The sequence below is a fragment of the Myotis davidii genome, unplaced genomic scaffold, assembly GCF_000327345.1.
Source record: "Myotis davidii unplaced genomic scaffold, ASM32734v1 scaffold370, whole genome shotgun sequence".
In the NCBI taxonomy this organism is placed as follows: Eukaryota; Metazoa; Chordata; class Mammalia; order Chiroptera; family Vespertilionidae; genus Myotis; species Myotis davidii.
This window is the reverse complement of record NW_006288615.1, coordinates 12,235,799-12,262,681: the sequence shown is the minus strand read 5'-3', so window position 1 is coordinate 12,262,681 and position 26,883 is coordinate 12,235,799. Positions and strand designations below refer to the sequence as shown.

The window sequence follows — 26,883 nt, the reverse complement described above, 5'->3', positions numbered from 1 at the left end:
ATATATATATATATACAAGAACCATAACCATAAATAGCTAAAATAAAATAAGAAGGCGTTTATTCGAACTAATACAGCCATATAGTCACAACGTTATACAAAGAAAAGCAGGCAATAAGGATCACATAAGGCAGCTATCTGCAAGCCAGTGTAAGAGACATATCAATGTTAAAATGATGTATGAGCATGAAGTGTAAACCAGATGGGAATGTAACATTTTCACACACCCTAACTCAAGTAGCATTTCAATCATCATTCATTCATGACATTGCATTCTGAGAATGACACCTAGGTTATTGTCTACTGTTCAATTTAATTCACTGTGATTTTGAAAACAAACTTCTATTTCATGATTTCATGCATTAAGATTCCAACTTTTTCTAATACACACTTTCGAAAATGGCTGCAAACATGAAAATGATACGGCTGGTAAATTTTAAATTCGAGAATTTAAATTGCTGTAAAACAAAATACTATGAAATGCATGTAACCATCAGCATACTAAACCAGGCATGCGACATAGTAATATATTCTCTAAGAGATATATTTATACATCTATGTCATTTTTCTCAATGATAGTAAATGAAAGAGGCAGTTAAGAATTCTATTAATCCTTCAGAATTTCTATTTAAATCTCATATTCAGTGTAATAATACCTTTCATCTCCACCTCAATCTGCTCTTCAATCCTCTCGTGTAAAATTGATTCATAGGCTAAAATGGAAAAAAAAACATAAAAAAATTTAATGGTTAATTCCATATACTTTCTGCCTTAATATATGGTTTATACAATTATAATTTTATCTTTATTATAATAGAAAACTACATCCATCAAATGCATCAAACAATTCATGCCAAACAAATCAATGAACTGATCAAGTACATGACAATGTTGGCAGAAAGATTTAAAAGCATTTTTATTTTTGGTTTTCTATGAAATTTCCACATTTAGTTCTATAATTCTTCATGCTTTTACATGCATTCGGAAAAGCAACCCACAAGCTAAAGGAAAATTCTTTTTAAAAAATGTCTTATTGACTGAACACTTGGTAAGATATGAAGTCACATGTATAGGGGACATGCATTTTTAACATGCCACATTTAGTGGATGGCTATTCTCAGTTTTTCCTGCAGAATTAAGCATTTTCAGCTAGTAAATAAATACCCCTTTGGTTTAAACCACCTTTACAATGTCAAACTACCTGAAGTTCAATTACATATTAAGAAGCAAAACAAAGAGTCATCCACTCTAAATAGCTTTTATTACATAAGGAAAAGGAACAGTCTTTAGACACAATCATCTCTGGGGTGGCTTCTTCAGAGAGAGAGGCAGGTGCCGTGGTACCACTCTCATCTCTCAGTTCGTGTGGCATTGTGTCAGTGGGCTTCTGACTTCCTTGTTGTCTTTGGCATGAAGTGAATGACAAACTTGATGTTTTCTTTGACGACACCCTCTTTGCTTCACAGGTTGTTTTAATTTGTGACTCTGAGTGTTTTAAAACTTTTAGTGTTTGAACCAAGGGTGATTTTTGTAACTGCTCTGGTTTGCGATTTCTTTGCTAGGTAAGAATAAAGTTAGGAAAAGGAATCAATTAGCTGTGTTTGTACGAGGAAAACACATGCTGAATTTAGAGAAGATGGAATGTCATTAGGATGAGAAGGAAAGCGGCACATTAGTCCCAAAACTAATATATGAAATAGCTATGCTTGCTATGCACATAAGAACTCAACACAAACTGACTTCTGGGGTTTTTCATTCTTACTCGGCCTTTGTGGATAACTATGTCGCCTATGTAAAGTTATTAGGCCAGAATAAAAGAGGGGTATATAAAAACTGCCTTCTTTTAGATCATTGGACAACTGTGCCTGATCCTTCACCCTTCAAACACTTAAAAATGTTTTCACTTTTGAAAGTACAAGTAAGGCCGTCTGGAATTTCCAAGAAAAAAAAAAAAGTGTTCATTCTCCAAGAACACTTTAATAATATTTAATTGGAACTGGAATTCCTGGGGCAGAAATGTCTAAGCAAATCCCCTCTGGGAACTTGACTTTCAAGTACTGTACTATGACACTAGGTTCTTTAGGAAACAAGTTGAAAGACCTCCATTTTTCCCACCTCCACAGCACAGCTGATTCCCAATTATATTGCTGCTGAAACTGTCACAGTTGTCACCTACAAGACGTGTAGATAACAACTCCGGATAAATAGTAACTGTGATTACTGTGCTTGCCAGCAGCTGTGGTCAAGTCTCCGGATGGTGGAATTTTCCACCTCATTTGCATAACTAGATCTCAGTCCTGGACTTTGGAAATACAACCAGAAATAGCTATAGAACAAAATGCCAGCTTAAGAAAGAAAAAAAAGGCCTTTCTTGGTGTGTGTGAGTGAATATTGTAGATGCATTAAGTGAACTAATGAGCCAATTTCGGAATTTAGGGTAGAGAGGGCTGTGCACATAGCACTGTATTTTTGCCCCTGCTAATGTCTAACAACTAAAAAATAGTATGGTCAGATCTGGAAGAACCTGAGGCCACAGTTCTCAATAGACCCCTGCCGATGCCCAAACTTCACCCAGCTTCCTTCCATGGATTCAGTGAAGCTCCTTTGTTGGCAAATAGACAGCACGGGCTTCTAGCACCTGAAGAATTTTTTCTTGTATCATTAGTATCTAAAGGGAAGGTCCACGGATAAGAGGAAGAAGCTATCATTACCCCAAATTTATTCAGGCCTTTCCAGACACAGGGGCGAATCAAGCATAATAATAACAAAATAATGATTTTTCCCCATGAGATAACTCTACAATTCCCAGAAGATCTGAGGCTACAAAAGCAGCATGATTTATTGAGAAATATCTAGAGATGACTAATTTGATCCAGACCTATTATTTTAAGTGCCCATTTTTACATTTTCATGGCCTCCTTGTCATACCTAGAACCTCCAGATCTGAACCCAAAGGGCAAATGAGAAATTTTGAGCCTCCTATTACTAAAACAATTCCATTTAAGTGTAGCAGACTGTCAGGCACAAAAATAAATATTCACTAAATACTGGAACCATAACATCTTAACCTTCATTGGTACACTCCCTAGGTGGCACATTTGGTTAAGATTAGAAAAGGCAGCCCATGTGAAATGAAGCTTAACTTCCTGAACCTGGATCTGCTAGTTGTACTTCCTAAATCTAGACTGGAAAGTTAAATGTTCTTAATAAGTTTGGCCAATGACTTGGCCAACTTTCATAAGCCATTGATGAATAAACGTACTAATTTAGAGATACTCTAATTAATATATTCAATTTGCATGGCAGAAAAGCTGCATAAAGCGATGAGGATGAAATGAATGAAGCAAGTCGTAGCTAGAAATCAAATAACCACCTTCTATGCTTAGTACTGCTGAAGATGTCTTCTCTCCATACTCATTGTGTACTATGCAGCTGTACAATCCTTGGTCTACCAGCTGAACATTACATATGGTAAGAAAATAAGTATTTCCATTTTGTGTCTGCTTCACTCTCTCAGATTCCTCTATCTTTACACCTTCATGAGTCCAGGTTACACCAACAGAAGATTTATCCTCTAAAACACAGAGGAACTGAGCAGTGTCGCCGCACTTTACGGAGAGGTCTTGAAGATGCAGAAGAATCTTTGGCGCCTCATCCATCATCTCTTCAGAGTATTTATCAGATAACTCAGTGCTTTCTGCAATTTGTGAAAGGGATGCGGGATGGTGCGACCCTACAGCTTGCACAAATGCAGCTGTGTGGGTGGAACTTTGAGATATACTTTCAAAAACCTGCACTTCACATTCATATGATGATCCTTGAAATGACTTAACTTCGCTTTGGGATATTTTGCTCTCTTGCTTTGTGAAAGAGGAATCTGCCACTGTCTGGGACGTGGTGGACTCTCTTACATCTTTCCCAGAACTTTGCCTAGCTAGGGCTTGCACTGTATAATCAAGTGACAAGAAAAAAGAAAAGAATATTAAGATCGAAGCTTTGTCACTTGGCAAGGTTAGTAACACAAAATGGCATGGAGATGAAGATGAAAGACATCATTGTCGCTTGGAAGCAACATGCCAGATGCAGTATGCCCTAAGGATCTTCACACAAAGGAAAATTCATTCCCAGCAATCCCATGATGAATGGATGATGAAGGCTCATGCGGATGCCATACAGTGTCTGGCTTCTCTCTTCTGTTGTTACTGTAGTTATCCAGAATCAATCAATCTCAATCTCTCTTCCTCTCTTCCTCACCCTCCCCCACTCAGAACTTTGTCCTCTCTTCATGATATGCTTTGTAAAAACATATGGTAAATCGATCATTAATGATGCAGTGATGAGATGCTGTTAAATGTTAAGCAGCACTGATGCCTAACAAAATGATTACTAATGTAATGCACAGAACACATAATTACTAATGTCAGATTTAAGATACATAGGTTAGCTCGTAACTGAGACCTTGGTGGTGGGGCTTGTTGGGTGTTACTTTATTAGTAAATTAGGTATTGCCATAATATGCAATGAGACAAACAGCTGAGACTCTCATTAGTAACAGAGGGAGTAGGAGGTAGGCAGCAAATCAAAGTCTTCGAAGCACATTGGGCTTTACCTTTCGGAGTCACTGTGAGTGTAGCTGCACAAGTGGCTTCCCCAGCGCTATTGGCTGCTTTGCAAGAGTACCGCCCAGCATGCTCTGAGTAAGCGTCAACTATAAGCATTAAAGCCATGCCTGTGGACTCCTCAAAATGGAAAACTACATCTTTGGTTGGTAGAATTGGCTGCTGGTTATGAAACCACTGGATTCCTGGTTTGGGAATGCCAGAAACCCTTGCATGAAATCTGACTGTCTCCCCGCTGTGCACCCTGAGGCTTGATAGAGGCTGGATGAAGATGGGCTTTTGGCCAAGGGACTCCTTCTTAAATGAAAATGATGAAGAGACATGCCATTGGGAGTTGGATGTAACTTCTTCAAGTTTGCTAAATCCTGAAAAGAAGCATGCCAACCTTTAATGTTGTGCCCTGCATGGAAACCGGACCTCATGTGGAATTGTCTGCAGATCAGTGGCAAATTTCCACAGTGGACTGGAACCCAGTCCAGTCCTGATGCCTGGTCACTGTATGCACTGTGGATTCAGTCCTACAAGTTCACTTGCATTTTCCAGACAAACAAGCTGAGACATCAACAGTCTAAAGAACGTCACCATATTGTTCAAGAAGGCAGTAGTGAAGTACGCAATTTGGTATAGGTATTCTTGTTTCCTGGTTTTATTTTTTTCCTCTCTGGTTGTAAAACCAGCTTTTCTACTTTGCAAACCACTTTAAACTGATTATTAGGAAGCATCTGGTTATTATAATAGGTGTTAACAATTGAAGAAAAAAATCAAAATTTGCCCTAAATCCTTATATATTTGTATATACTCAATACTATGTAGAATAAATTAGCTCAGGAAAAAGACTCTGTAAAAATATATTGTTATCTCCTGGCGAGTCAAAATGCACCCCTCCACCCCCGCTCCTCTCCTGTCATCAAAGAAGTGCTTCTGATTGTAATTTAAGAGACTCAAGTAACAGAAATGTTTAACCTTCCTAGGACTGTGCCCCTCAACTCTCAGGCATTCTTTGAATGATGGTGAGTACAGTTGACAGGTGTACAGACCTGAAATTGTCCACTGTCACTTCTGTGAAACCAGGATTATGTGAACACAATGCGGGGATGGTTACACTCTTAGATTTTAAAAAATAAATTTAAATTTTTATCCTAGTCAAATGAGAAACAAATATACCTATTTTTATAAAGTACATTTATCCCCATTCTGATACATGCTTATCAGGAAGCATGAAAGCTGATGATGAGAGCAACACATCACAAAACATCATGGACACAAAGCAGGCAAAATAACAAAGGAATGGTATGTGACTCAGAATGAGAAGGAGTAAATGAAAAGTGAGAATATCACATATGACATGAACACAATTAGTTGCATTAAAAGAGAATGATAGGACCAACCATGATTTACATGAAATCTTTAGTAATTGTTACTGACATGAGCTTAGATCTATATTGAAATGTGATTCTTAAAGTTGTTTTACTCTACCTTCCAGTCTCAAGTTGGCTGTGCTTGATACTTGACCTACGGCATTATTAGCAACAAAAGTATAAATCCCTTCATCTTCTGGGTAAGCTTCAGCAATTTCCAGTTGGTAAGTGTCTTCAAATTGAGTCATTCTGAAGAACCTAGATGGCTTAATTTTCTTGTCCTTGCTGTACCAGGACACTGTTAGATCTGTAGTACAGAAAAAAATGTATATTTAAATCACAAGAACAGGTGGATATTTTCAATTTCCTGTAAACATATTGTATTGATTATACTGGTGACTACATTTCACATTTACCTTCATAACATTAAACTTTTCTTTTAGGCATATCAAATCTGCCCTTATATGATTTCTTTTCATATTTACCAAGGAAACACGATTGTAGAAAAATTCAGCTTATAAACTGGTTGACATATTTGAAAATTTATAATTTTAGTTATATTCTTTTAATAACCATTTGCATGTCATGCCGTGGAAGCAGGGAAAGATGTTGATATGCTTAGTGACCTTGGAAACGAGAGCTCTGAGAAGCAGTCATTATAAAGAATTTGACCTGGACTGTGGCTGCCTACTGGGTCAGGAAGTGAAGAAAATGTACACTTCTGATGTGCAGAAAAATCAATCAAAAAGAGCTGAAAAGATCAACATCCCACAAAGTCTAAAATAGGCTGAATGAAAACACACACCTTCATTTTTTTAATTATCAAGTAACAAGCATCAAAAGTTCTCAGCACCACAGAAAATATTTTTTAAATTGAAAATAATTTTTAAGTTGAAAGAGTCATGGAATTTTGTTGTCTTGGTTATATTTGGCTTTTGCCAAGGTAGTAGCAATAGTGATTACTAATAAAACTAGCTCTTTTTACACAAAGAATTGAACTATCTTAAAATGATAGAAAATAAAAACAAGAAAGCAGAGATAAAGTAACATTATTATGTTGTTAAGGTGACAGCCACTTTAAAAATATTATACTGACATTAAAACAATAACCCTATCAATCAAGAGTGGATTTAAATTTAGTTATTTCTTGTAAAAGCCAAAATCAAAGCCATCTTATTTTTGGAGTATGGTCACTATATAACTTCCTTATCTTAATACCAACCATATGGATCTTCTAATAGCCCGACCATCTCGCATTTGTTTGTGTCTATTGCAAATGTTGGTTTATGAAGGTTCCCCTCCTTCCCATGACGGTATGAGTTGCTTATAAACTACAGGGTGTCCTTTTAAATAAACAAATCTTTTCACTTAGATAACAACAAAAGGCAGAAAATGGAATCCTGGCACTATAATTTACCATCTGTGTGATCTTAGACACGTCATATAATCCCTCTGGACCAGTCTTCTCATTTGTAAAATGAGATGCATCATAATTCACTGCATAAGATTGATGTGTAAATTAAATGGCTTACACCTCTGAAAGTGCTTTATAAACCAGTGGCACAAGTCAGTCAGTAAAATAAGAATGTCTAACATCATGGAAGGGGTCAGCGGTGCCTTAAATAACATGTCAAAAGACAGAGCCACACCCAATCACCCTACAACTATTTAGTCAGTTTGTTTAATTGTCAATTGAAATAGAAGGATGGAGAGTTTGGTTCACACCCTCTGAAGTTCTCTGCTTATTTTTACAACTCCTTCCTTTGGTGAACTGAAAGAAGCAGGAGGACCGACATGAATTGGCAGCCATCAATGAGCTAAAAGGTGAGACCTCTCTTGGCAATGGACTTGGCACTTCTGACTGGGATGCCACTCTCTGTGTTGGTCATTGGCCTCTTGTTGCTTTGATGAGACCATCTCACTGCCCTTGCTCCTCAATCTCTCCACATCATTGTCTTTGGTTCCTAATCTTGTCACTCTACCTCCTGAATTCTACAACTTACTCCCTTCTTTCTCCCGACTCCCCTAGTTGAGGGCCTTGTCAACACTCTCTACATCTTGTGATGGCCTCTCCCCTGGTCCCTTAACTCCAGTCTCACTCCCACTCTCTCCATTCCTCCTTTCACGATCACAGTATTGTTTCTAAAAAGCAAACCTGATCATGTGCCCAGAGGCTTAGAAATCCTTCACTGGCTCCTCCATGTAAACAAGATAAAATCTGAAATCCTAAGCAGAGAATACCAAACACTTTAGTATCTAACCCTAGCCTTCTTGCCCACTCATAACATCCCTTTCCAACCATACTTAAACCACTTGTCATTTCAAGCACCTGAAGTGACAGTCAATATGTTTCTCTGCTTGGAACGCCATTGTATTCAATGACCCTATTGATTCTTCGATGCTCAGCCCATGCATCTTTCTCTGTCTCCCAGACACAGAGCACTAAGTACATGGGATGTTACAACACTTACAACCCTGGGATGTAGTTGTGCACCTCCTCACTTTCACACTGAGCTCTATGAAGGTACAAGCCAGGTGTTGGGATCCCTGAGACCTAGGGCAATGTCTCAATAGCAGGAACACAAATGTTGGCAGACTAAAGCTGAATAGATGCTTAAGTGAAAAATGGGCATACATCATTATTACAAAAATTACTGATCACTTCACTTAGCTAGCTGTCACTATGTAAGCCTCCAAATGATTCTGACTCACCTGTAAAATAAACACTAATAAACACGTTTTAAAATTCTACTTTTCCCAATAGCTCTTCTACCAGTAGGTGGCACCAGAGACTTTCAATAGACAATATTTTTCTGTTGGGAAAGCACCACCGGATTGCTCAGGACCATGTTCCCCAATTAGCAAGTTTTGAGTTCCCCCAAACGTGCAACTGAGGCTTCTGAAGCCTCATAATTTTTTCTAATTTCTAGAAGGCAGGGCTGCGCTTAATTTCCTGAGGCAATAAATCCTTGGTCAGAGAAAGTTGTCTAAATATTTTCAATCCTGAGGACATGAAACTATGTAATTTGGTAAGCTTTTCAATGGGCATTTTGTTTAATGAATTTTTGTCATATAGAAAATACGTTTTCAAGAGGGTGTTAAAATTTGTATGTTTTACCACACATAGATAGTTAAGTTTCATGAATTGATGAACTATTCAAACAATTAAAGACATCAATCTTATAGAAAAGAGATTTTTTTTCTTTTTCTACTTCAGAGATTCATAAAGAATGTCAAATGTATTTTTGCAACACCTTAAAGCAGGGGTTCTCAACCTGGGGGTCACGACCCCTAAGAAAAGAGATTTTTTTTCTTTTTCTACTTCAGAGTCTCATAAAGATGTCAAATGTATTTTTGCAACAAATAAAAGCAGCAGTTCTCAAATGACCCTTTCACAGGGATCGCCTAACTACATCCTGCATATCAGATATTTACATTACGATTCATAACAGTAGCAAAATTTCAGTTATGAAGTAGCAACGAAAATAATTTTATGGTTGGGGGTCACCACAACATGAGGAACTGTATTAAAGGGTTGTGGCATTAGGAAGGTTGAGAACCACTGCCTTAAAGGCAAACTATAATATTATTTATTAAGTATAAAGCACTATACAAATATTGTTAAGACTTTATACTGTTTTGGACAATCCACATATATGTATACTTATTTGAAATTTTTCTCCCAAAAATTCAATGAATGAATAAATTAATTAGTGTAGCTTTAATGAATTTGATACTAAAATGTATTTTTATTTAATGTGTAAATAGAATATTATCAAATTAGTCCACATTTCTTGATACTTAATATTTTTCAAATACTATGCTTTGAAATGACAAAGGCTATGTTGGTCACACAATACCAGAATTTTATGTTTCTATAAGTCTTCTCTATGGCCATAATAAAATTAATGTATTGAGCACCAGTCACTTGCCAGCCATGCCTATAGGTGCTTTGCATACATTATATCCTTTAATTATGCTCATAAAATCAAACAACTCCATTTAGTTTCTAGATTAGCATCTCCATCCCAGAGAAGGAAATCACCAAGACATAGCAGCCAATTGAAATACTAACTTGTTTAGGAAAATAGCTTTCAGCGATGTAATGCTGGGTCATAAAGTAATGGGAGAAACATAATAAACAAAACAATAAAACTTATTAGGAGTGCTATGAGATGTCCAAGCTTTGAGAATTCTCCTCTGGTAGTGGTATAAAAAAGCCAAGTAAATACGAGAGTGATTTTCATTTTGGATGAAGTTGGTTTATGTGGCCCCTTTCTGAGGCCAGTCTACAATAATAATTGGTTTGAAATGGCTCCAAGCATTTTGTCTCATTCTACCAATGTCAAACTCCTGGGGTAAGGGTAAGGGTTGGTGGCAGTTGAGTAGTATGCCCCAATTAAAAATCCGAACTGATTGGGCCTCCCTGAAGTACATCCTTGCCTTTCCCCTCCTCTCATTCTTCCGCCACAGGTGTACATCTCCTAAACTCTAAGGGACCCAATAGGCTTGCGACCAGGGCAGCAAAGGGCAGTGGCAGTTTGTCCCGGGCACATCCCCTGAACCTGTCTTCAAGGCCCCCTTTTCTCTGACCTCTTAGTGAGCCAAAGCAGCCCAGCCTGGATTCATTTCCCCACCTAGTCCCTCTCCTGTTACCCTAGGCCCTTCCTCCTTTTACTGTCCCCAGCTGTAATAAACGTCTTCTAAAATAAAATTGGAAAATCCTAGCAGATTGAGGAATTACTATATGATGGATACTGTGCTAAGTGCTGAGTTGGGTTATCTAACGTAATCCTGATAATAGTCTTAAGTGATTAGTATTAATCATTCAACATCCGTTAATTTGTTCAATCAGTAATTACTTATTGAGTACCTACTTCATAGGGAGCTATTTTAGAACAAAAGTCACCCCCTTGTTCTCATGGAATTTCTCTTCAAACAGCTACTGCTTTTCAAGCACCAGGTTCTAGGTACTAAGACAGAATCCCTGGCCTCATGAAATGTACATTCTAAGATTGAATGCAATATTATTTTCATTTTATTCCCAATGGAAAGAGAACCAGAGAAATCATGTTTTTGCCTAAGGTCACACAGTGGAGCCAAGATTCAAATCCAACCTCTCTGACCATAAAACCCTTCATTTAACCACTACAGGATAATATATCATTCCACACAAACACTGAAAGACTTAATAATGTCTTACATAGAAATAGACCCTTCTTTTGAATCTTTTGTAAATGCTATTATAATGAATATCACAATAACTATAGTTTCTATTATATTTAATAAATAACAAAAGTGCAACTATAATCATAAAGAAACATGAAATTTTTTTGAAGTTTAAAACACTGGAAAGTACTGATCTCATTCTTTTCTTATTGTGTTTAAAAGTAACAAAATTGACCACTTTAATTATTTATTAATAGGTGTGTAGTCCAATATTGAAGAACACTGATTTAATTTTTAATTCAATAATTCAAATAAGTCTTCTGCAAATGAGCCCCATTAAACCTTAAATTATGCATGAGAGATGTTTGTGATGAAGGAAAAGGTGACAACCACTACTCCCCCCCCCCACACACACACACATCATTATTTGTGAATATTAGCAAGGACACTGTTGCCTGTAAACCTACCAGTTCCAGAAACCCTGCACTGAAATCGAGCGGGCTGTCCCTCCGAAGTGACAGTGTCCTGAAGTGGGGTGATGATGGCAGGAGGATAAACGGGCATTTCCTGGTCCGGAGACACGACCTCTGGAACTAAAGAAAGGGACCACAGGTTTATCATGATTGAGTCACGTGACAGGCCTCACAGATCGGAGCATGCCGATTTATCGTAATTTATCTCACAGTGCAACACTTTCAGAGTTCCCAAGTTGGGTAGCAATCTACTTTCATGAGCTCCAAATTGTATTTTTAAATGCACCGGGAGAATGCAAAATCTAGTTTCTTCGGTTTTATTGTAAGCTGAGAAGCAGCAAGACATTCCTACCTTCCACGGAGAGCGAAGCTGAGGTGGTGGCAACTCCATAGTCATTCTTGGCTTCACACGTGTACACGGCTGCGTCCTCTGGGAAGGCCTCAATGAGCAGAAGTGTGTACTCTTGCCCATCGTGGAGAAATTTGCACTTGAAGCCAGTGGAAAGCAGCTGCTCTTCCTTGTACCAGGAAATTTTGGGCTGTGGTCTGCCAGAGATCACAGCACAGAAGCGGGCAGGCTTGCCAGACTGCACAGTAACAGGCTGGAGCTCCTGCAGAATTTGCGGTGGTTCTGGAGCTGAGAGTAAATGAAAACAAATAGCTCGAGAAAAAGTGCAAAAACACGGGAGAGCCCATGAAACTCTACATTAATTTGTTGCCAGGTGGTTACCCGCCTGGAAATAAAACTTTGGAATTGTTACACCTTTGCTCGCCTCAGGATATTAGGACATTGGTGATGCTAAGAGGGGGCGGGGAGGCGGGGGGGCATTTGGAATGCTGTCCTTTAGTAGAGGGAATAGCTTTAGAAAGATACTTTGAACATTTTGTATGGCGGCAGAGGGTGCTGAAAGTGTTTCTCAACATAACATGATTACCCGTTTCTGGTTAGGGTCTAGGTGGGGGTGTAGTGATGGCCAGTACCCTAAAGAATTCTAGAACAACTTCCACATGCTATTTATTTTTAAAAGTAATTTGGGCACATCACAGAGTAAAATGGCTCATCTCATTCAGTTTTGATTGTTTTGTAAATATTTGTGTATATGTCGTAGTCATCTCTTTATATACAGGTGCCAGTGAAGTGTGTTTATACATATGAAAGAATGAGTAAATATTATTTCAGATGTAGTTAAATGTTTATATATATTTTAAAATCAGCTTTCCTGTTATGCTAATGAAAACATATTCTTAGTGTTACGATGAGTGAGGGGAAAACTGGGTAATCTACAGGACACAGGAATAAAGAGAAATGACTTCTGTGAGTCTGGTTACTGACACTACTTTTCTTCTCTGTGCCTTATTTTCCCCACTACTAATTATATATATGACATATATATATATATAAAAGCCTAAGCAACCGAATGACTGAACAACGAAACAACCGGTTGACCGGTTGCTATGATGTGCACTGACCACCAGGGGACAGATGCTCAACACACAGGATTGGGCTCCCTCCTGTCTGGATTGGGCCTGTGGGAATCAGACCTGTGGGGATTGGGCCAAAACCAGCTGTCCAACATCCCCTGAGGGGTCCCAAACTGCAAGAGGGTGCAGGCCAGGCAGAGGAACCCCATCGGTGCACAATCCATGCACTGGGCCTCTAGTATAGAAATAATAACTGGACACCAGGACCATTTGGTCTCTTAGGGACCAAGGAAATGTTGGCAATATGGTTCAATTGAAACTTGAGATTACTCTTAGTGTTCCTTTATTTGCCTCACTGGTATTTGTTCAGACAGATATGGCCCAAGATAAGGAAGGATATGGAAGGAGGTTCCATTTTTTTCCTATGTTTCTAGCTTAGTCTCAGATCTAGAACAGCCTGAAATTCAGCTCTAAGGTTTCTAATGAGGAAAGTGTGTGGTTTAGTGGCATTCCTCTTAGGAGTTGGTAGCATGTGAAATTCCCCTCTGACGTAAGAGCCCCTTGCCCTAGAGCTTGGGGCAGAGAGAATCCCGTTCCACGTGGCCTGTGGCTCCCTAGGCCCTCTGTGGTATCACAGGGGAGGACCTCTGGGTTGTCCCAGGCACTGCAGACTAGAGGCTAGAAAGGCTCCTACACTTGGTAGTGCTGCCAGTAAGTAAGCAGTTAGGATCTAGGGCAGACAACTGGCTGAATCCATATCTAGAAACCCATTTGGAGTAAATTGACATGCAGTGGGTGTTCAATAGTGTTGACCAATCAATAAAAATCTAGCTGTTAGGTGCTTTTTGGGAATGACTTCTTAACTCTCATTTTAATAGCTGCCATCCCTTACCATAGTTGTAATGTAAAAAAATATATAGATGTAACCACATGAGTACTATAGGTTCTTCAGAAATTACACAGAAACTACCAGAACTTTAGTAACTTAAAGGGGAGGGTTATTCCAGACGGATCCACAAAACATGTTAATATCTCTACTTACCATTGACATAGAGGGTAACAGAACTCCTGTTCTTTCCTGCCACGAAGGTATATTCACCAGCATCGCTGTGCCTGGTCTCAGAGATAAACATTCTGTGGATTCTTCGCTCTACAACATACTGGTGTCGCTCTTGAATTTGGAAATTGATTTCAATGCCATCTTTATACCAGTGGGCATCAACATCATCTTCGTTGACCTCAAACTCAACAACAGCACGTTGTTTCTCAATAACCTTTAGATGAAGGAACATAAAAAAGAATATTGAAGCCCTGGTATCCTTTCAGTTAACATGTTCTTAAAAGTGCTCATTTTTAAGCATGCAAAACCTATACATTATGATATAATAACTTGATTGGTTAAAGCACATTCTAATTTTTCCTGTCATCCCTGGGAAAATGGTACCCAGATTTCTTTTGTGGAGAATCATCCTTATACCTGCACTGAGGAGGTGGCCCAAAGAGGCAATGATTTTATCCTTAAACTAGAGGCCCAGTGCATGAATTCATGCATGGATCCAGGCTGGGCCTGTTGGGAGACGGCTGGAGGTTGGTTGGTAGCCCCCCTCCCCCCCGATTGGGTGGGAGGCCAATCAGCAGCAGGGCCATCTGGGGGGAGGGGCCACAGGCAGTTGGCCCGCCTGCCCTGCCCTTTATTGGGGTGGTGGGGGCCATCAGGGGCAGGGTAGGGGCTTCAGGAGGTTGGTCAGCCGGCCCCACCCCCTGATCCAGCTGTTTGTTGGCTACAGTGGGCAACATAGCTACTGGTTGTTCTGGTCTTTATCTCATTCCAATATATTTGCTTGTTAATTAATAATAACAGATATAATACTTTGTGTCTGTGGACTTTTTATTGCTTATAAAGCTCTTAAAAGTTACTGTACTATTCAATTTGATTTCACGTGATTTAAACCAGCAGTTGCCAACCTTTCAGACCTCACAGACCACCAGTGGTCTGCAGACCACCAGTTGGCGACCACTGATTTTAAACAATAACCTTGTGGACTAGGTAGGAACTATTCTAAAAGTGAGGCTATCAAGATTCAGAGATGGACAATAAAGGGTGGGACATATCCAATCCAGGTTGTCTGAGCCCTTGCTGAATGAAGCTTTTTCACTCTGCCTAAGGCCTGTGACACTCAGTTCTTTTTGGATGAGCAATATGATGAAGCTAAACGCAAATGGTATTTCTCTTAACATGTTACCTCCATTATATCACTTGGGAAGACTGGCGCCCATGAGGGCCAGCTCTGTACAGGTAGTAGACAGCAAAGATATTTGATCAGCATTCTTGCTGGGAATACAGCTTTGCTCAAACTGGTCTTCCTCTTGGACCTCAGAGTACGTACTCCGACCCAAGTTCCTACATCCCGCCTCTCCCTAGCAGGTGGCTTCTGAGAAAATGCTACCTTGTTCTAAATTCTCTTAATCCCAGTTGATGTGTGAACATCACAATTTAAACTTTAGCTTTTTTTCTGGTCGGTGCTGTTTGGCAAGTAGTCAATTATTGCATTAGACAGTGAAGTTTCTACAGCTGTGTTAATTAAAGAACTTTGAAAGCTGCTAAGAACTCACTTATTCCCTAAGTGAGGGGAAACTGCCTAAATTGATGTCAGCATAAGCATCTAAACCAGGAAGGATAAGCTGACTTAATTCTTCAGAAGACTGTAGTTAGACAATTTAAGTCAATAATTAAAATAGGAAATATGGATTATGGACTATTGACGACTTCTCAAAAAATGTGGCATGCATACAATACCTGGACCTCCTTTTTAATACTTCGGATGCGAACATCTCTGCCCTCAACAAAGAGGTTGGCAGTGGACATGTTGCCTCCTGCCACCACGGTGTACTGTCCGGCATCAGACATCCGGGCGGATGGAATCAGAAGGCGGTGGACATATTTCTCCTTCTGTATCTTGATTCTATGGATGAAATGGAAATTGAAGTTTAATGTATGCCGACTCAGAGGAAATTGGGAATTGGAAAGTAGTAAGGTAAAACAACTGACCTGTCCTCAATCTGCAGCTCTTGGCCATCTTTCATCCACTGTACAGTGATGTCAGGCTCAGAAACTTCACATTCAAACATGGCTCGCTTCTTCTCAAGCACCTTAATGTCCTTAATGTGTTTCCTAAATTCTATATGACGAGCTAGAAAACAGCATGTATAAAATTAACCTTTTCAATAGCTTTATGAAGACATAATTCACATACTATAAAATTCACCCATTTCAGTGTATGATTCATTGGCTTTAAGTACATTCAGAGTTGTGCAACCATCACCACAATCAATTTTAGAACATTCTACTTACCCTAGAAAGAAACTATGGGCCCCTCATCCATAACCCCTCACACTCCTATTACTGTTTCTCCTCAGACGTAGGCCAATTTATATCTCTATAGATGTGTGTATCCTGAAGATTTCATGTAAATGGAATCATACAAAATGTAATCCTTTGTGACTGGCCTTTTCACGCAGGGTTCATTCATGCTGTAGCATGTATCAGTAATTCCTTTTTATTGCTGGATAATATTCCATAGCATGGATATACCACATTTCAATTATCCATTGACCAATTTATGCACTTACATTTTCTACAGTGTGTTTGACATTATTTTTATGGACAGGACACCTATGAAGCCATACCTTCCACATAAAGGGTGGCTGTTGACGTAGCCTTTCCAGCCACAAAGGTGTAATCAGCAGCATCTCCAAAGTGAACGTTCCTGATGTTCAGGGAGTGGGTGAGCTTTTTGGTTCTCATCTGGCACCTGTCCGTTGATTTGATTTCCACGCCATTCTTTAACCATTTGTAAGAGATGCCCTCATGGTTCACTGTCACCTCAAAGGTAATGGTGTCTTTTTCTTCAGCATTGATGTCCTTCAGCATGGACGTAATCATGATTGCTGCAGAAGGGGAAGGAGCGACACCAAGGAGACTTTGTGTCAATAGAGTGTGGGTCATAACAGGTGCAGAATGAAAAACTGGCATGTACTTAGTATGTCTGGTAAGGTAACAACAGTTCAGAGATATGAGCTGTGATACCTTCCGGGTATCCCTTTCTCTACAGAACAATGGCAGTGATAGGGGAACAGAAATCCCAAGTGACAGACACTGGGGCATCAGTATAGGCAGCCTTTCATTGTTACTCTAATTGGAAAATTTTATCTAGGTGGAGATGCTAGTGCTTAACTCAGTGCGATCTCTCAGGAGACCTCTGAATCAAAGATTTTTCAACAGACCAAATGATCAGGAAGAAAATGTCTAGCATATGGAATAACAATGAATCTACTAGATCAGATGGCGAACCTATGACACGCGTGTCAGAGGTGACACACAAACTCATTTTTTGGGTTGATTTTTCTTTGTTAAATGACATTTAAATATATAAAATAAATATCAAAAATATAAATCTTTGTTCTACTATGGTTGCAAATATCAAAAAATTTCTATATGTGACACGGCACCAGAGTTAATTTAGGGTTTTTCAAAATGCTGACACGCTGAGCTCCAAAGGTTCGCCATCACTGTACTAGATGTTCCTTAGATTTTTTTTCTTTTAACTTACGGGTCACTTTCAGGGTGGCGCTGACTTGGTCATTGCCACAGACAAATGTATATTCTGCCGAGTCCTCTGTGCTGGTGTTCATGATCATCAGCTGGTGGAGCTTTCCCTGCACCACTATCTTGAACTTTTCACTCATCTCAATCTCCACACCATTCTTCAGCCACATGGCAGGGACATTGAAGTGGGACACCTCGCACTCAAAGGAGGCAGTTTTGGTCTCAGGCACCTCGATGCTCTTCATGGTCCTTGTTATATGCAATGCTTGGGAAAATCAGAAAGTACTTCAGTCAATACATTTTCTTTTAAAAGCAGATGCATCAAACAGACAAATCAATACATGGTAACCATCCAGGGAAATGCTACGGGGCCGCCTAATACTTACTCTCCACAAAGAGTTTAGCTTTGCATTCCAGTTGTCCCACCACAGCGGTATACTCCCCAGCATCCGAGGGGGCAATATGCTGTAGCATCAGTTTGTGGACCTTCCTTTCTGAGACCAGTCTGTGTTTGTCACTCGGCTTAATCTCCACATTCTTGTGGAACCATTTTACTGGAACCGTGTCGTGGGAAACACTAACTTCAAAGGCAACGGTGGCATTTTCCAAGGCGGTCACATCCTTTGGCTTTTTAATGATCTTGACGGCTAAGAAGGAAAGTTGAAGCCATTCAGTGAAATGGTTAATGTCGCGGTAACCATGAGTTGGCAACTTGTGAAGTGTTTCTGAGTCAACTTACTCTCAACGTGCAGCCTGGCACTGGCTCCTAGCCTTCCGAGCTTGAAGCCATAAACAGACTCATCCATCATGGTACAGTTTTTAATTCTCAGAGAGTACACTGTTCCTTTGACTGAGATATCGTACTTGTCATTGGATTCCAGCACAACCCCATTTTTGATCCACTGGAGACCTTTCACATTGGGGTGTGTGAGCTCCACTGTGAAAACAGCGTCCTGCGTCTCCGTCACTGTGAGGTTCTTCAACGTCTTCTTAACTTTGACAGCTGCAAGCAAATGTATGGTTGGTTTAGAAAATAAGAATGATATCTTTAAATAAAAGAAGTCCTGAGTAAGAGCATTCCCTGGTCATCTTGCAAGTGAATGGTTATCAAAAACTTTACAGATATGCAGCATCTCTGTTTTAAAAGACCCCTGAGGCTGTTTAGGAAAACACGGGATCCAATTTGAAATACACATTGGCTGTAATTTTTCTATACTTGAATGGGAGGAAACTTGCAGAACCCACGCCCTAACAGCTTAATAGATTCATTGGAGGAGAGTGAAATTGAGAACATCTCATTTAGCTGTTCCCCAGAGCTGGACCCTGAGAAATGCTTCTTCACATAAACACATAAACAATTTGTACCTTGTGGTACACGGCTCAGAAAGAAGGCTCAGAGAGTTTTTTAATGGTTTTATGAAATGAAGACTGATGGCATCCAAAATGGGTATGCCATTTGACATTTAAAACGGTAATTGACAAGAATGTTTCGCGATTTGAAATGATGATTCTGTTATTGTATCACTGACCTTCAACTTTGAGATTAGCAGATGTTTTAGAGGTGGCCACTTTGTAGGTGTATTCTCCAATGTCATCTAACTTGCTGGCAGCAATGATAAGTCTCCTTTTGCGGCCATCAGATTCACTTCTGATGTTGTTGCTTAGCGGCAGTTGTTTGCCATCCCTCAGCCATTCGCCTTCGGAATCAGGGTTGGCAACTTCACATTCAAACACTGCTTCCTGAGATTCAGCTACTGTCTGGTCTGTGAGTGGCTTGGAGATGGCCCCACCTGTGGATCAAAAGAAGCACAAGTGTGAGTCCTTTAAAAATATTTACACCGTAAAGAAATCTTTGGCCTTACCTAGTTTAAAATATCCAATTTTAAAACATGAATTTGAACATCATGAAATGTCTAATGCAATTATTTTAACCTATATTACAAAGGTATCACAGAAACCCCTATTCTAAGGATGCAGGACTGATAACAAGGGAAAATGCTGGTGTCAGAAAGGTTTGATGAAGGAAAAGCAACTGTCAAGTTAATACGGAATTCTGAGAACCCTAATGTGCAGCATACCACAGCAATTGCTCCTTCCTCAGAAGCATTCTACTTAGTCTTCTTAAGCACGTTTTCCTGGGAATATATCTGATATATGATTGGGAAAAAACTGCTACACAAAATGGCCAAGTCATCAATGTTTCTATAAGATTAGGGATTCCTATATACTAAAAATTACTGTTTTGACAAATGTCATTTCTCCTATGAAGTTCTCCCCATTTGCCCCCAATGCCATCATGCACTGGCAGAAATAATTACTCCTTCAGCAAGTTAGTTGCTGATGCATCTGTCCCTCTCTAAATTGTTAATTCCTTGAGAAAAAATATCATGCCTTATTCATTTCTGTGTTCTGAGTTTCTAGCAATGTCTGGCTATAATAAGTAGTTTTAAAATTTTGGGTGAAATCACATAAGGGCTCATAGTTTGTTTGTTTGTTTTTTCACACATTTAAAAAGATGTCATTTATAATAAATATATCAAAGTTCAGGACATAAAATTTTGTTTCAAAAGTTTTTTTCGTAGTCAAATCTCTGGGAAAATCTGACAATGTAATAAAATATAAACCATGCAACTTTCTTTCCACATAAGAAACAGTGTTCTCATATAACTTGCTTATATACGTGATGTCCTGGACAGCACAATTTAATCTCAATGTAATATCCCAATTCTTCAATAAATTATAAAGAACCAAACAAATTAATGATGACTTTAGTTTTTTCCTGACATCTGACTTAGACTTCTGATTCTTCATTTTAAAGCAAAGAATTTCTGCTGAATGAAAATAGTCTACTTCATAAGAAAGAGATACACAGATACACTGAGTTATAGTTTTAAAATATTCACTGGGTTCATAAAAAGTATGAAAGAAAATACATCTTTAGAGTAGGAAAATTTAAATAAAGCTCAATTCAACAAACTTTTATTGATCCTCTCTCATACTGGAGTACACAAGGAAGAAAAAGAAGCAATTTCAGATTTGGGGAGCTTATACTCGGGCGCAAGAAGAAGAAATTGGGATAAGACAAGTCTATGGTAAGGACTATGGGAGAGGCACTCATAAAGGGATCCTGAGTTTGGAGGACTAAAATCTTCTACAAATGGGGAGATTAAGGAAGATTTCACAGAGGGGAAAGCATGTGAGGTAGGTCTGCCTGGAGGAACATTTGGAATCCAGGGAGATCGTGCCTGTGTTGAGCATAATACTACAGGCTTTGAGAAGAGCATACGCAGAGGCACGGGAGTGAGAAACTGATGGGAATTTGGCAGGAAGTGAGCAACCACTTCTTTATGTTTAAACAACTGTCCCACAAATGAACTTAGGTTAAATGATAAATGGACCAACCTGCCACAGTAAGTTTTCCAGATGTCATGTTTTCTCCAGCATAAAATGTATATTCTCCTTCATCATCTTTCATCATATTTTGAACTGTCAACTTATATATTTTTCCATGAGCTTCAATTTTATATTTAGAACTGGGTTTGATTTCTTTGTCCTTAAAATTCCACAAGACATCAATTCCTGAGTGGGACAGCTCAACCTCAAGGACCACATTTTGGGTTTCGGTACAGGTAAGGTCACGAAGTCCTCTTATAATTTTAATTTCTGGGGAAAAGGTAAAATAATCGCTTGGTTATTATTGCACTGGGAACACAGAATGCTCAGAATAATGCTAGGTTAAATGGGAGAATCCTTACTTTCGACAGAGAGATTACAGCTGGTTTCAACTCTGCCAACCATCAGCGTGTAAGGTCCTTCATCGGAAGCATGGGTGCGGTTAATCACCAGTCGCTGCTTAGTGCCTTTGACAATGGCTTGTACGCGATCGTCAGGTTTGATTTGTTCATCATTTAAATACCATTTAACAGAAGTCACATCCGGGACGGAGACCTTACATTCGAGAACAGCCTTGGTACCCTCAAGCACGTTAACATCCTTTAGAGGTGTTATCACATCAACACCTGCAAAACCACAAACACACATACAAAATATTTATGAATATAGATTCTGTTTTTAAAGCCTGTTTATTAAAGCTCCTACCTCACTTGACAATGTACACAGAACACCATGTAAGTTGCACTCACTATAGACAGAGACGCGCCCACTGGTTGACATTCCCAGGGCTGGAATGGTGAAGGAGTAATTCCCAGCATCCTCCTTCGTCATGTCCTCAATGAGCAGCATATGTGACTGTTTGTCGATCACAATGTGAACCCTGTCGCTGGGCTGCACTTCTTGGCCATCTTTCATCCAGACACCTTCCACATTTTCCAAGGAGACTTTAACTTCAAGCTGAACAATGTCGCCCTCACAGACTTTCTGATCACTGAGTCCTTGTAGGATAGCAATGGGGCGGGCTGTGAAAGATGGGGAGAAAATGAATTTTATAATCATTGTTTGTCAATAAACCATATGATGCTCCCTGCAAACCAAAAGGAACGGGAAGACTTACGTTTCATCTTGAGTTTACAAGTGGTCTTTTTCCCGTCAACAACAAAGCTGTATTCTCCTTGGTCCTCTTTGGTCACATCCTTGACTGTGAGGTTCTGACGTCCACGGCGAGATGTAATTGAGTACTTGCCATTGGATTTAAGCTCCACATCATTGTGATACCACTTGCCTTCTATGTTTTCTGGGGATATAATGCACTCCAACTCTCCTGAAAATGATTCTGGAACTTCTATGTCCTCAAGTTCTTTTACAAATTCAATAACTGCACCTGAGGTATCAGATAGAAAGAAGTTAATTTCTCTGGAGAGCTATTCATATAGACTTAGCATAGGGAGCATTCCTTGTATATCTCTTATCTCTTCCATACTATCAGGAATATTCTTAATGTCTACCTGCTGATAGTCTGGGAAATAAATATTCAATAACAAGGAATTACTTTAACTTTTAAATTATTTTTAAAGCACAGACTTATATTTCAATGAGAACATTAAAATATAAGGTATAAAATCTTGCTTATTAAAAATCCAAATTGTCAACATTCTTAATTAATAGTATAAGTTCATGATTCTTTCTACAGAGCTTATATTCAACTAGAGGCCCGGTACATGACATTCATGCATGCGGGGAGAGTGGGGGGAGGGTGGTCCCTCAGTCCAGCCTGCACCCTCTAGCAGTCCAGGAGCCCTCTGAGCATGTCAGTTGGACATCCTTAGTGCTGCTGCGGAGGCAGGAGAGGCTCCCTCCACTGCAGCTGCACTCACCAGCCGTGAACCTGGCTTCTGGCTGAGTGATGCTCCCCCTACAGGAGCACACTGACCACCAGGGGGAAGCTTCTGCGTTGAGCATCTGCCCCCTGGTGGTCAGTGTGTGTCATAGCTACTGGTCATTCTGCAGTTTGGTCAATTTGCATATTACCCTTTTATTATATAGGATTCCCAATTAATTCTTTATATGAAGGAAAAATTGCCTAGGTAATTTTTTTCAGATATTAAGGCTAACTTTATAACTTAAGTACAAAAAGAATGAATCATTTATTACCTTCAACAATAAGTTTGGCAGTTGTCTTTACATTTTCATCTTCCACAAGCACACAGCTGTAGTCTTCAGCATCAGCTGCATCAATGGTCAGAATGGAGAGGAAGTGAACCTTCCTGTCAGAGTGCATCCTGTATTTATCTCCCGACTGAATCTCTACTCCATCTTTATACCATTTCACTTTGACAAATGGCTCTGAAGTTTCACATTCAAAGGTTGCCATGGTGTCTTTTTCCTTAGCAACAACATCTTGTAATTCCTGGGTGAAAGTGATCAATTGCTTGGCTATAAGAAAAGGAGAAAAAACACACACACACATTGCATTAAATTTAAAGTTAGAATAATGGAAAAACAAAATAAAAAGAAATACACTAGTGAATATTCATGGATAAATAGAGAGCTCCATCAAATGAACAAAATTTGAATTACCTTGGACAAGTAAGAATGCGTGGCTTGAGGTTTCCCCAGCTATGTTGATGGCTTTTACCATGATGCTGGCAGAGTCCTCAGAAGTCACATCTCTTATGACCAGTTCGCAAACATTGTCTTCGGGCCAGTACCAGTAGACTCGGTCAGAGCGTTCGATCTTGACACCGTTTTTGTACCATTCACATTCCGGATCTGGTTTTCCCACGACTCTGACCCGGAAGTGTGCATCAGATCCTTGACCCACTGTTTGGCTTTGGATTCTTTCAAAGATTTTGGGGGCTTCCATGCTAGGACTTAGTTCAATTCTGTCAGGTTTAAAAGTTGGAATAGTGATTTTGCCTTCTTCAACAAGGGCTTTCTTCTCCTCTTCAGTTAGCTCTTTGGTCCAATGGAGAAGTTCATCCTTTGTCTTCTTAAGGAGTTCTTCGTAGGATTCATCCTTTTTGCGAGACTTGAGCTCCACAGCAGTAATGGCTTCGTAATACCCTTCCTCTGTTCTGCGCTTGAACTTGCTGCGCAGCTCTTCTGATTCTTCGGACACTTTTTCATGGGTGATTCGCTCGGCCCTTTTCAACTTCACAATTTCTTTGGCTTCGGTGGTGTCAACAGGTCTATCTACTTTTTGTACCTCAAACTGAAGTTTCCCAGCTTCATGTACGTGAAACTCGGGCTTTGGTTCAGGAGCTCGCCGAAGGACAGACCTAAAATCTTCCCTCTGTTCGATCTCAAGTTTCACTTTATGCTCCGTCACACCTTCAGGATTTTCTGCGGTGACTTTGACTTCACCTGTATCATATGATTTGCAGTCCACAATGTCCAGGTAATGAATGCCATCATAGCGAACTCGGAACCTTTTGCTTTTGCGGATGAGCTGTCCGTTGAGGTACCAGTTGACTTTGGGATGAGGGTAACCTGTCACTCGGCAGCGGAATCTAGCCGTCTCCCCTTCAAGTACTCTTACTGGCTCTGGGAACAAGACGATGTCTGGCTTTTGCTTCTCTTTTTGATCTGTCGTTACACCTGTAAGAGCACCTTCATGAGCCATCCTCTCTAATTCTTCGATTCTCTGTAAGCCTTTCCTGCCCTCAGGCAACTGAGTTTCTTCCACAAGACTTTTCTCATCTTTAACAATAAGGGTAGCAGATGTGTGATCTGTTCCGTATTTGTTAGTGGCTCTGCAAGTGATGATGCCGCTGTCTCGAGAATACGCAACTCCGTAATCAAGGCTGCAATACCCAAATTCATTGATCATACGAAGCCTGTTGGCTGCTTCAAGTGGCTTCCCATCGTGGAGCCATTCCACCACCATCGTTGGATCACCAATGGGTGTTAGTCTGCATTCAAAGTGGGCCGGCCCAAAGCGCTTGAGTCTTAAGGAAGTGAGTTTTTTCTTAAAAAATGGTTTCTGTTGTTTCTCTTTGTCGTAGAGGTCACCCTCCTCCCATTGCTCTTGACCATATCGCAAATGCAAGGGCTCCAGTTCTGGGGCTGCAATTTCCTTTGCTCTATATGTCCCCCGTGGGATGATTAACCTTCTCTCTGGTTCAGGCTCTGCAAACTCAACTTCCACATTTACTTTGCATCGTGTAGTATCTCGGCCAGCCTTATTAATAGCGGTGGCAGTATACCAGGCAGAATCCTGGCTGACAGTGGAATCAATTTTAAGGGCAGCTTCTCCCTTGGTTCCTTCAATTCTAAAAAACAAACAAACAAAAACCATCACTCATACAGAAGTGGCAGTTGCTTCCTTGGTTATTGGATTTGCAGAATGGACTTAGTTATATTATTCCCAAGCAAACTTACCTGATTTTTGGATATTTATGAGGTACAATGATTTCACTGTTTTTCAACCATACGATGTCAGGGTTAGGGTTACCCGTAGCTCTGACTTTCATTTCAAGTCGGGCACCCTCCTTTATATTGACATTTCTCAGTTTTTCCACAAACACTGGTTTAACCTGATGTTCCACAGCTGAAAGAGAGAGGGGTCGTGACTTAGAGTGAACAGGGCTGAAATACCTGGGTTTAAAACCCAAGTGATACGGTGATTTCTTTTTTATTTTAAAAGCAAATACCTTCCACAGTTAAAGTCACTGAAATTGAAGATTTGCCTGCCCTGTTTTGGGCAACCACGGTCCATTCCCCAGAATCACTGGGTGCTGTCGGGACAATAATCAGTGACTGGGTACCATCTTCTTTAATGACCACTTTATGGGTATAGTCATTGATAACTTGCTCGCCTGTCAAAAAATAAATGAAAAAGAAAACAGATGGTTAAAATTGTTTTTTAAATTGTTGCGCAACACATATAAGCTTATTTTGGGGGGTTAAGAATTTGTGAGCAGAAACTTATCATACTCACCATTATGAAACCAGAAGGTCTCTGGCATAGGTCTACCCACAACCTTTAAGTCAAATCTGGCAGTTTGCCCTTGTAAACATTTGAAAGAAGCAGGCTTTAACACAAAGACTGGCTTATACAGTCTCTCGAGTTGTGCCTCATCTGTTTCCTCCAGCCTACGTCCAGGGGACATTCTGGCAGGGGACATCCGTGCAGGGGACATCCGTGCAGGAGACATGCGTATAGGAGACCTGCTCACCGAACGCGGAGAGACAGATCTGGAAAACAAAGGAAAACAATATTTTCATGAATCATAGAGAAAATTCAACAAAATAAACAAACCTCTTTATTTCTTGTTCATCAATGTCATTTTATAATTTACTTCTGTATGTTACAGAAGGCACCTCAAAACCACTGGGATCTAAAATGGAATATTTTAGCATAGCCCCCCAAATTATATTTTTTCATAGATCCTCAATCCAGTCAGTAGTCATTTAGCACAGCCAGATATTTTGGGGACTCAGAATCTCAGAATGATCCTTAATACTATCTTTCTCTCACCACCTTGACTTAATTAGTTACCAACTCATTTTGATTCCACTTCCAAAACATCTCAATAAAGATTGGTTGGTTAAATAACCAATGCATAAGAAAAAAAGATTAACATATGTTCTTACCCAACAGGAGGAAAAACATAAAAGTTATATTTGAAAATAAAATCCTATCTTTACATTGTAGCTAGAATGGCTTGGATTCGATAACCCTACAGGCTGGGTAAACTGAGGCAGTTTTCATAGGATTGCAGAGATTCAGCGTTCCCACGTTCAAACTAGAAATAAAAATCCCTATACTGCGGCATTATTGTATAAATTAGGGCTAACATGTAAAAGAAGATGTTAGATAAACCTTACAGTCTTCATTA

The 26,883-nt window shown here is 39.6% G+C and overlaps 1 protein-coding gene across 1 annotated transcript in view; it reads right to left on the bottom strand.

Moving 5' to 3' along the window:
* The window catches only part of TTN (titin), a 283,199-nt gene that overhangs the window by 225,257 nt on the left and 31,059 nt on the right, over positions 1–26,883 (bottom strand). Inside the window, 22 exon segments of the mRNA XM_015561820.1 lie at positions 657–713; positions 6,096–6,284; positions 11,614–11,739; positions 11,972–12,256; positions 14,084–14,315; positions 15,839–16,004; positions 16,091–16,232; positions 16,729–16,989; positions 17,652–17,912; positions 18,034–18,294; positions 18,387–18,650; positions 19,177–19,437; positions 21,050–21,310; positions 21,403–21,666; positions 21,790–22,062; positions 22,158–22,424; positions 23,195–23,476; positions 23,621–25,314; positions 25,424–25,592; positions 25,696–25,860; positions 25,983–26,239; positions 26,813–26,837. Coding sequence (XP_015417306.1) covers positions 657–713; positions 6,096–6,284; positions 11,614–11,739; positions 11,972–12,256; positions 14,084–14,315; positions 15,839–16,004; positions 16,091–16,232; positions 16,729–16,989; positions 17,652–17,912; positions 18,034–18,294; positions 18,387–18,650; positions 19,177–19,437; positions 21,050–21,310; positions 21,403–21,666; positions 21,790–22,062; positions 22,158–22,424; positions 23,195–23,476; positions 23,621–25,314; positions 25,424–25,592; positions 25,696–25,860; positions 25,983–26,239; positions 26,813–26,837 — 6,162 coding nt within the window.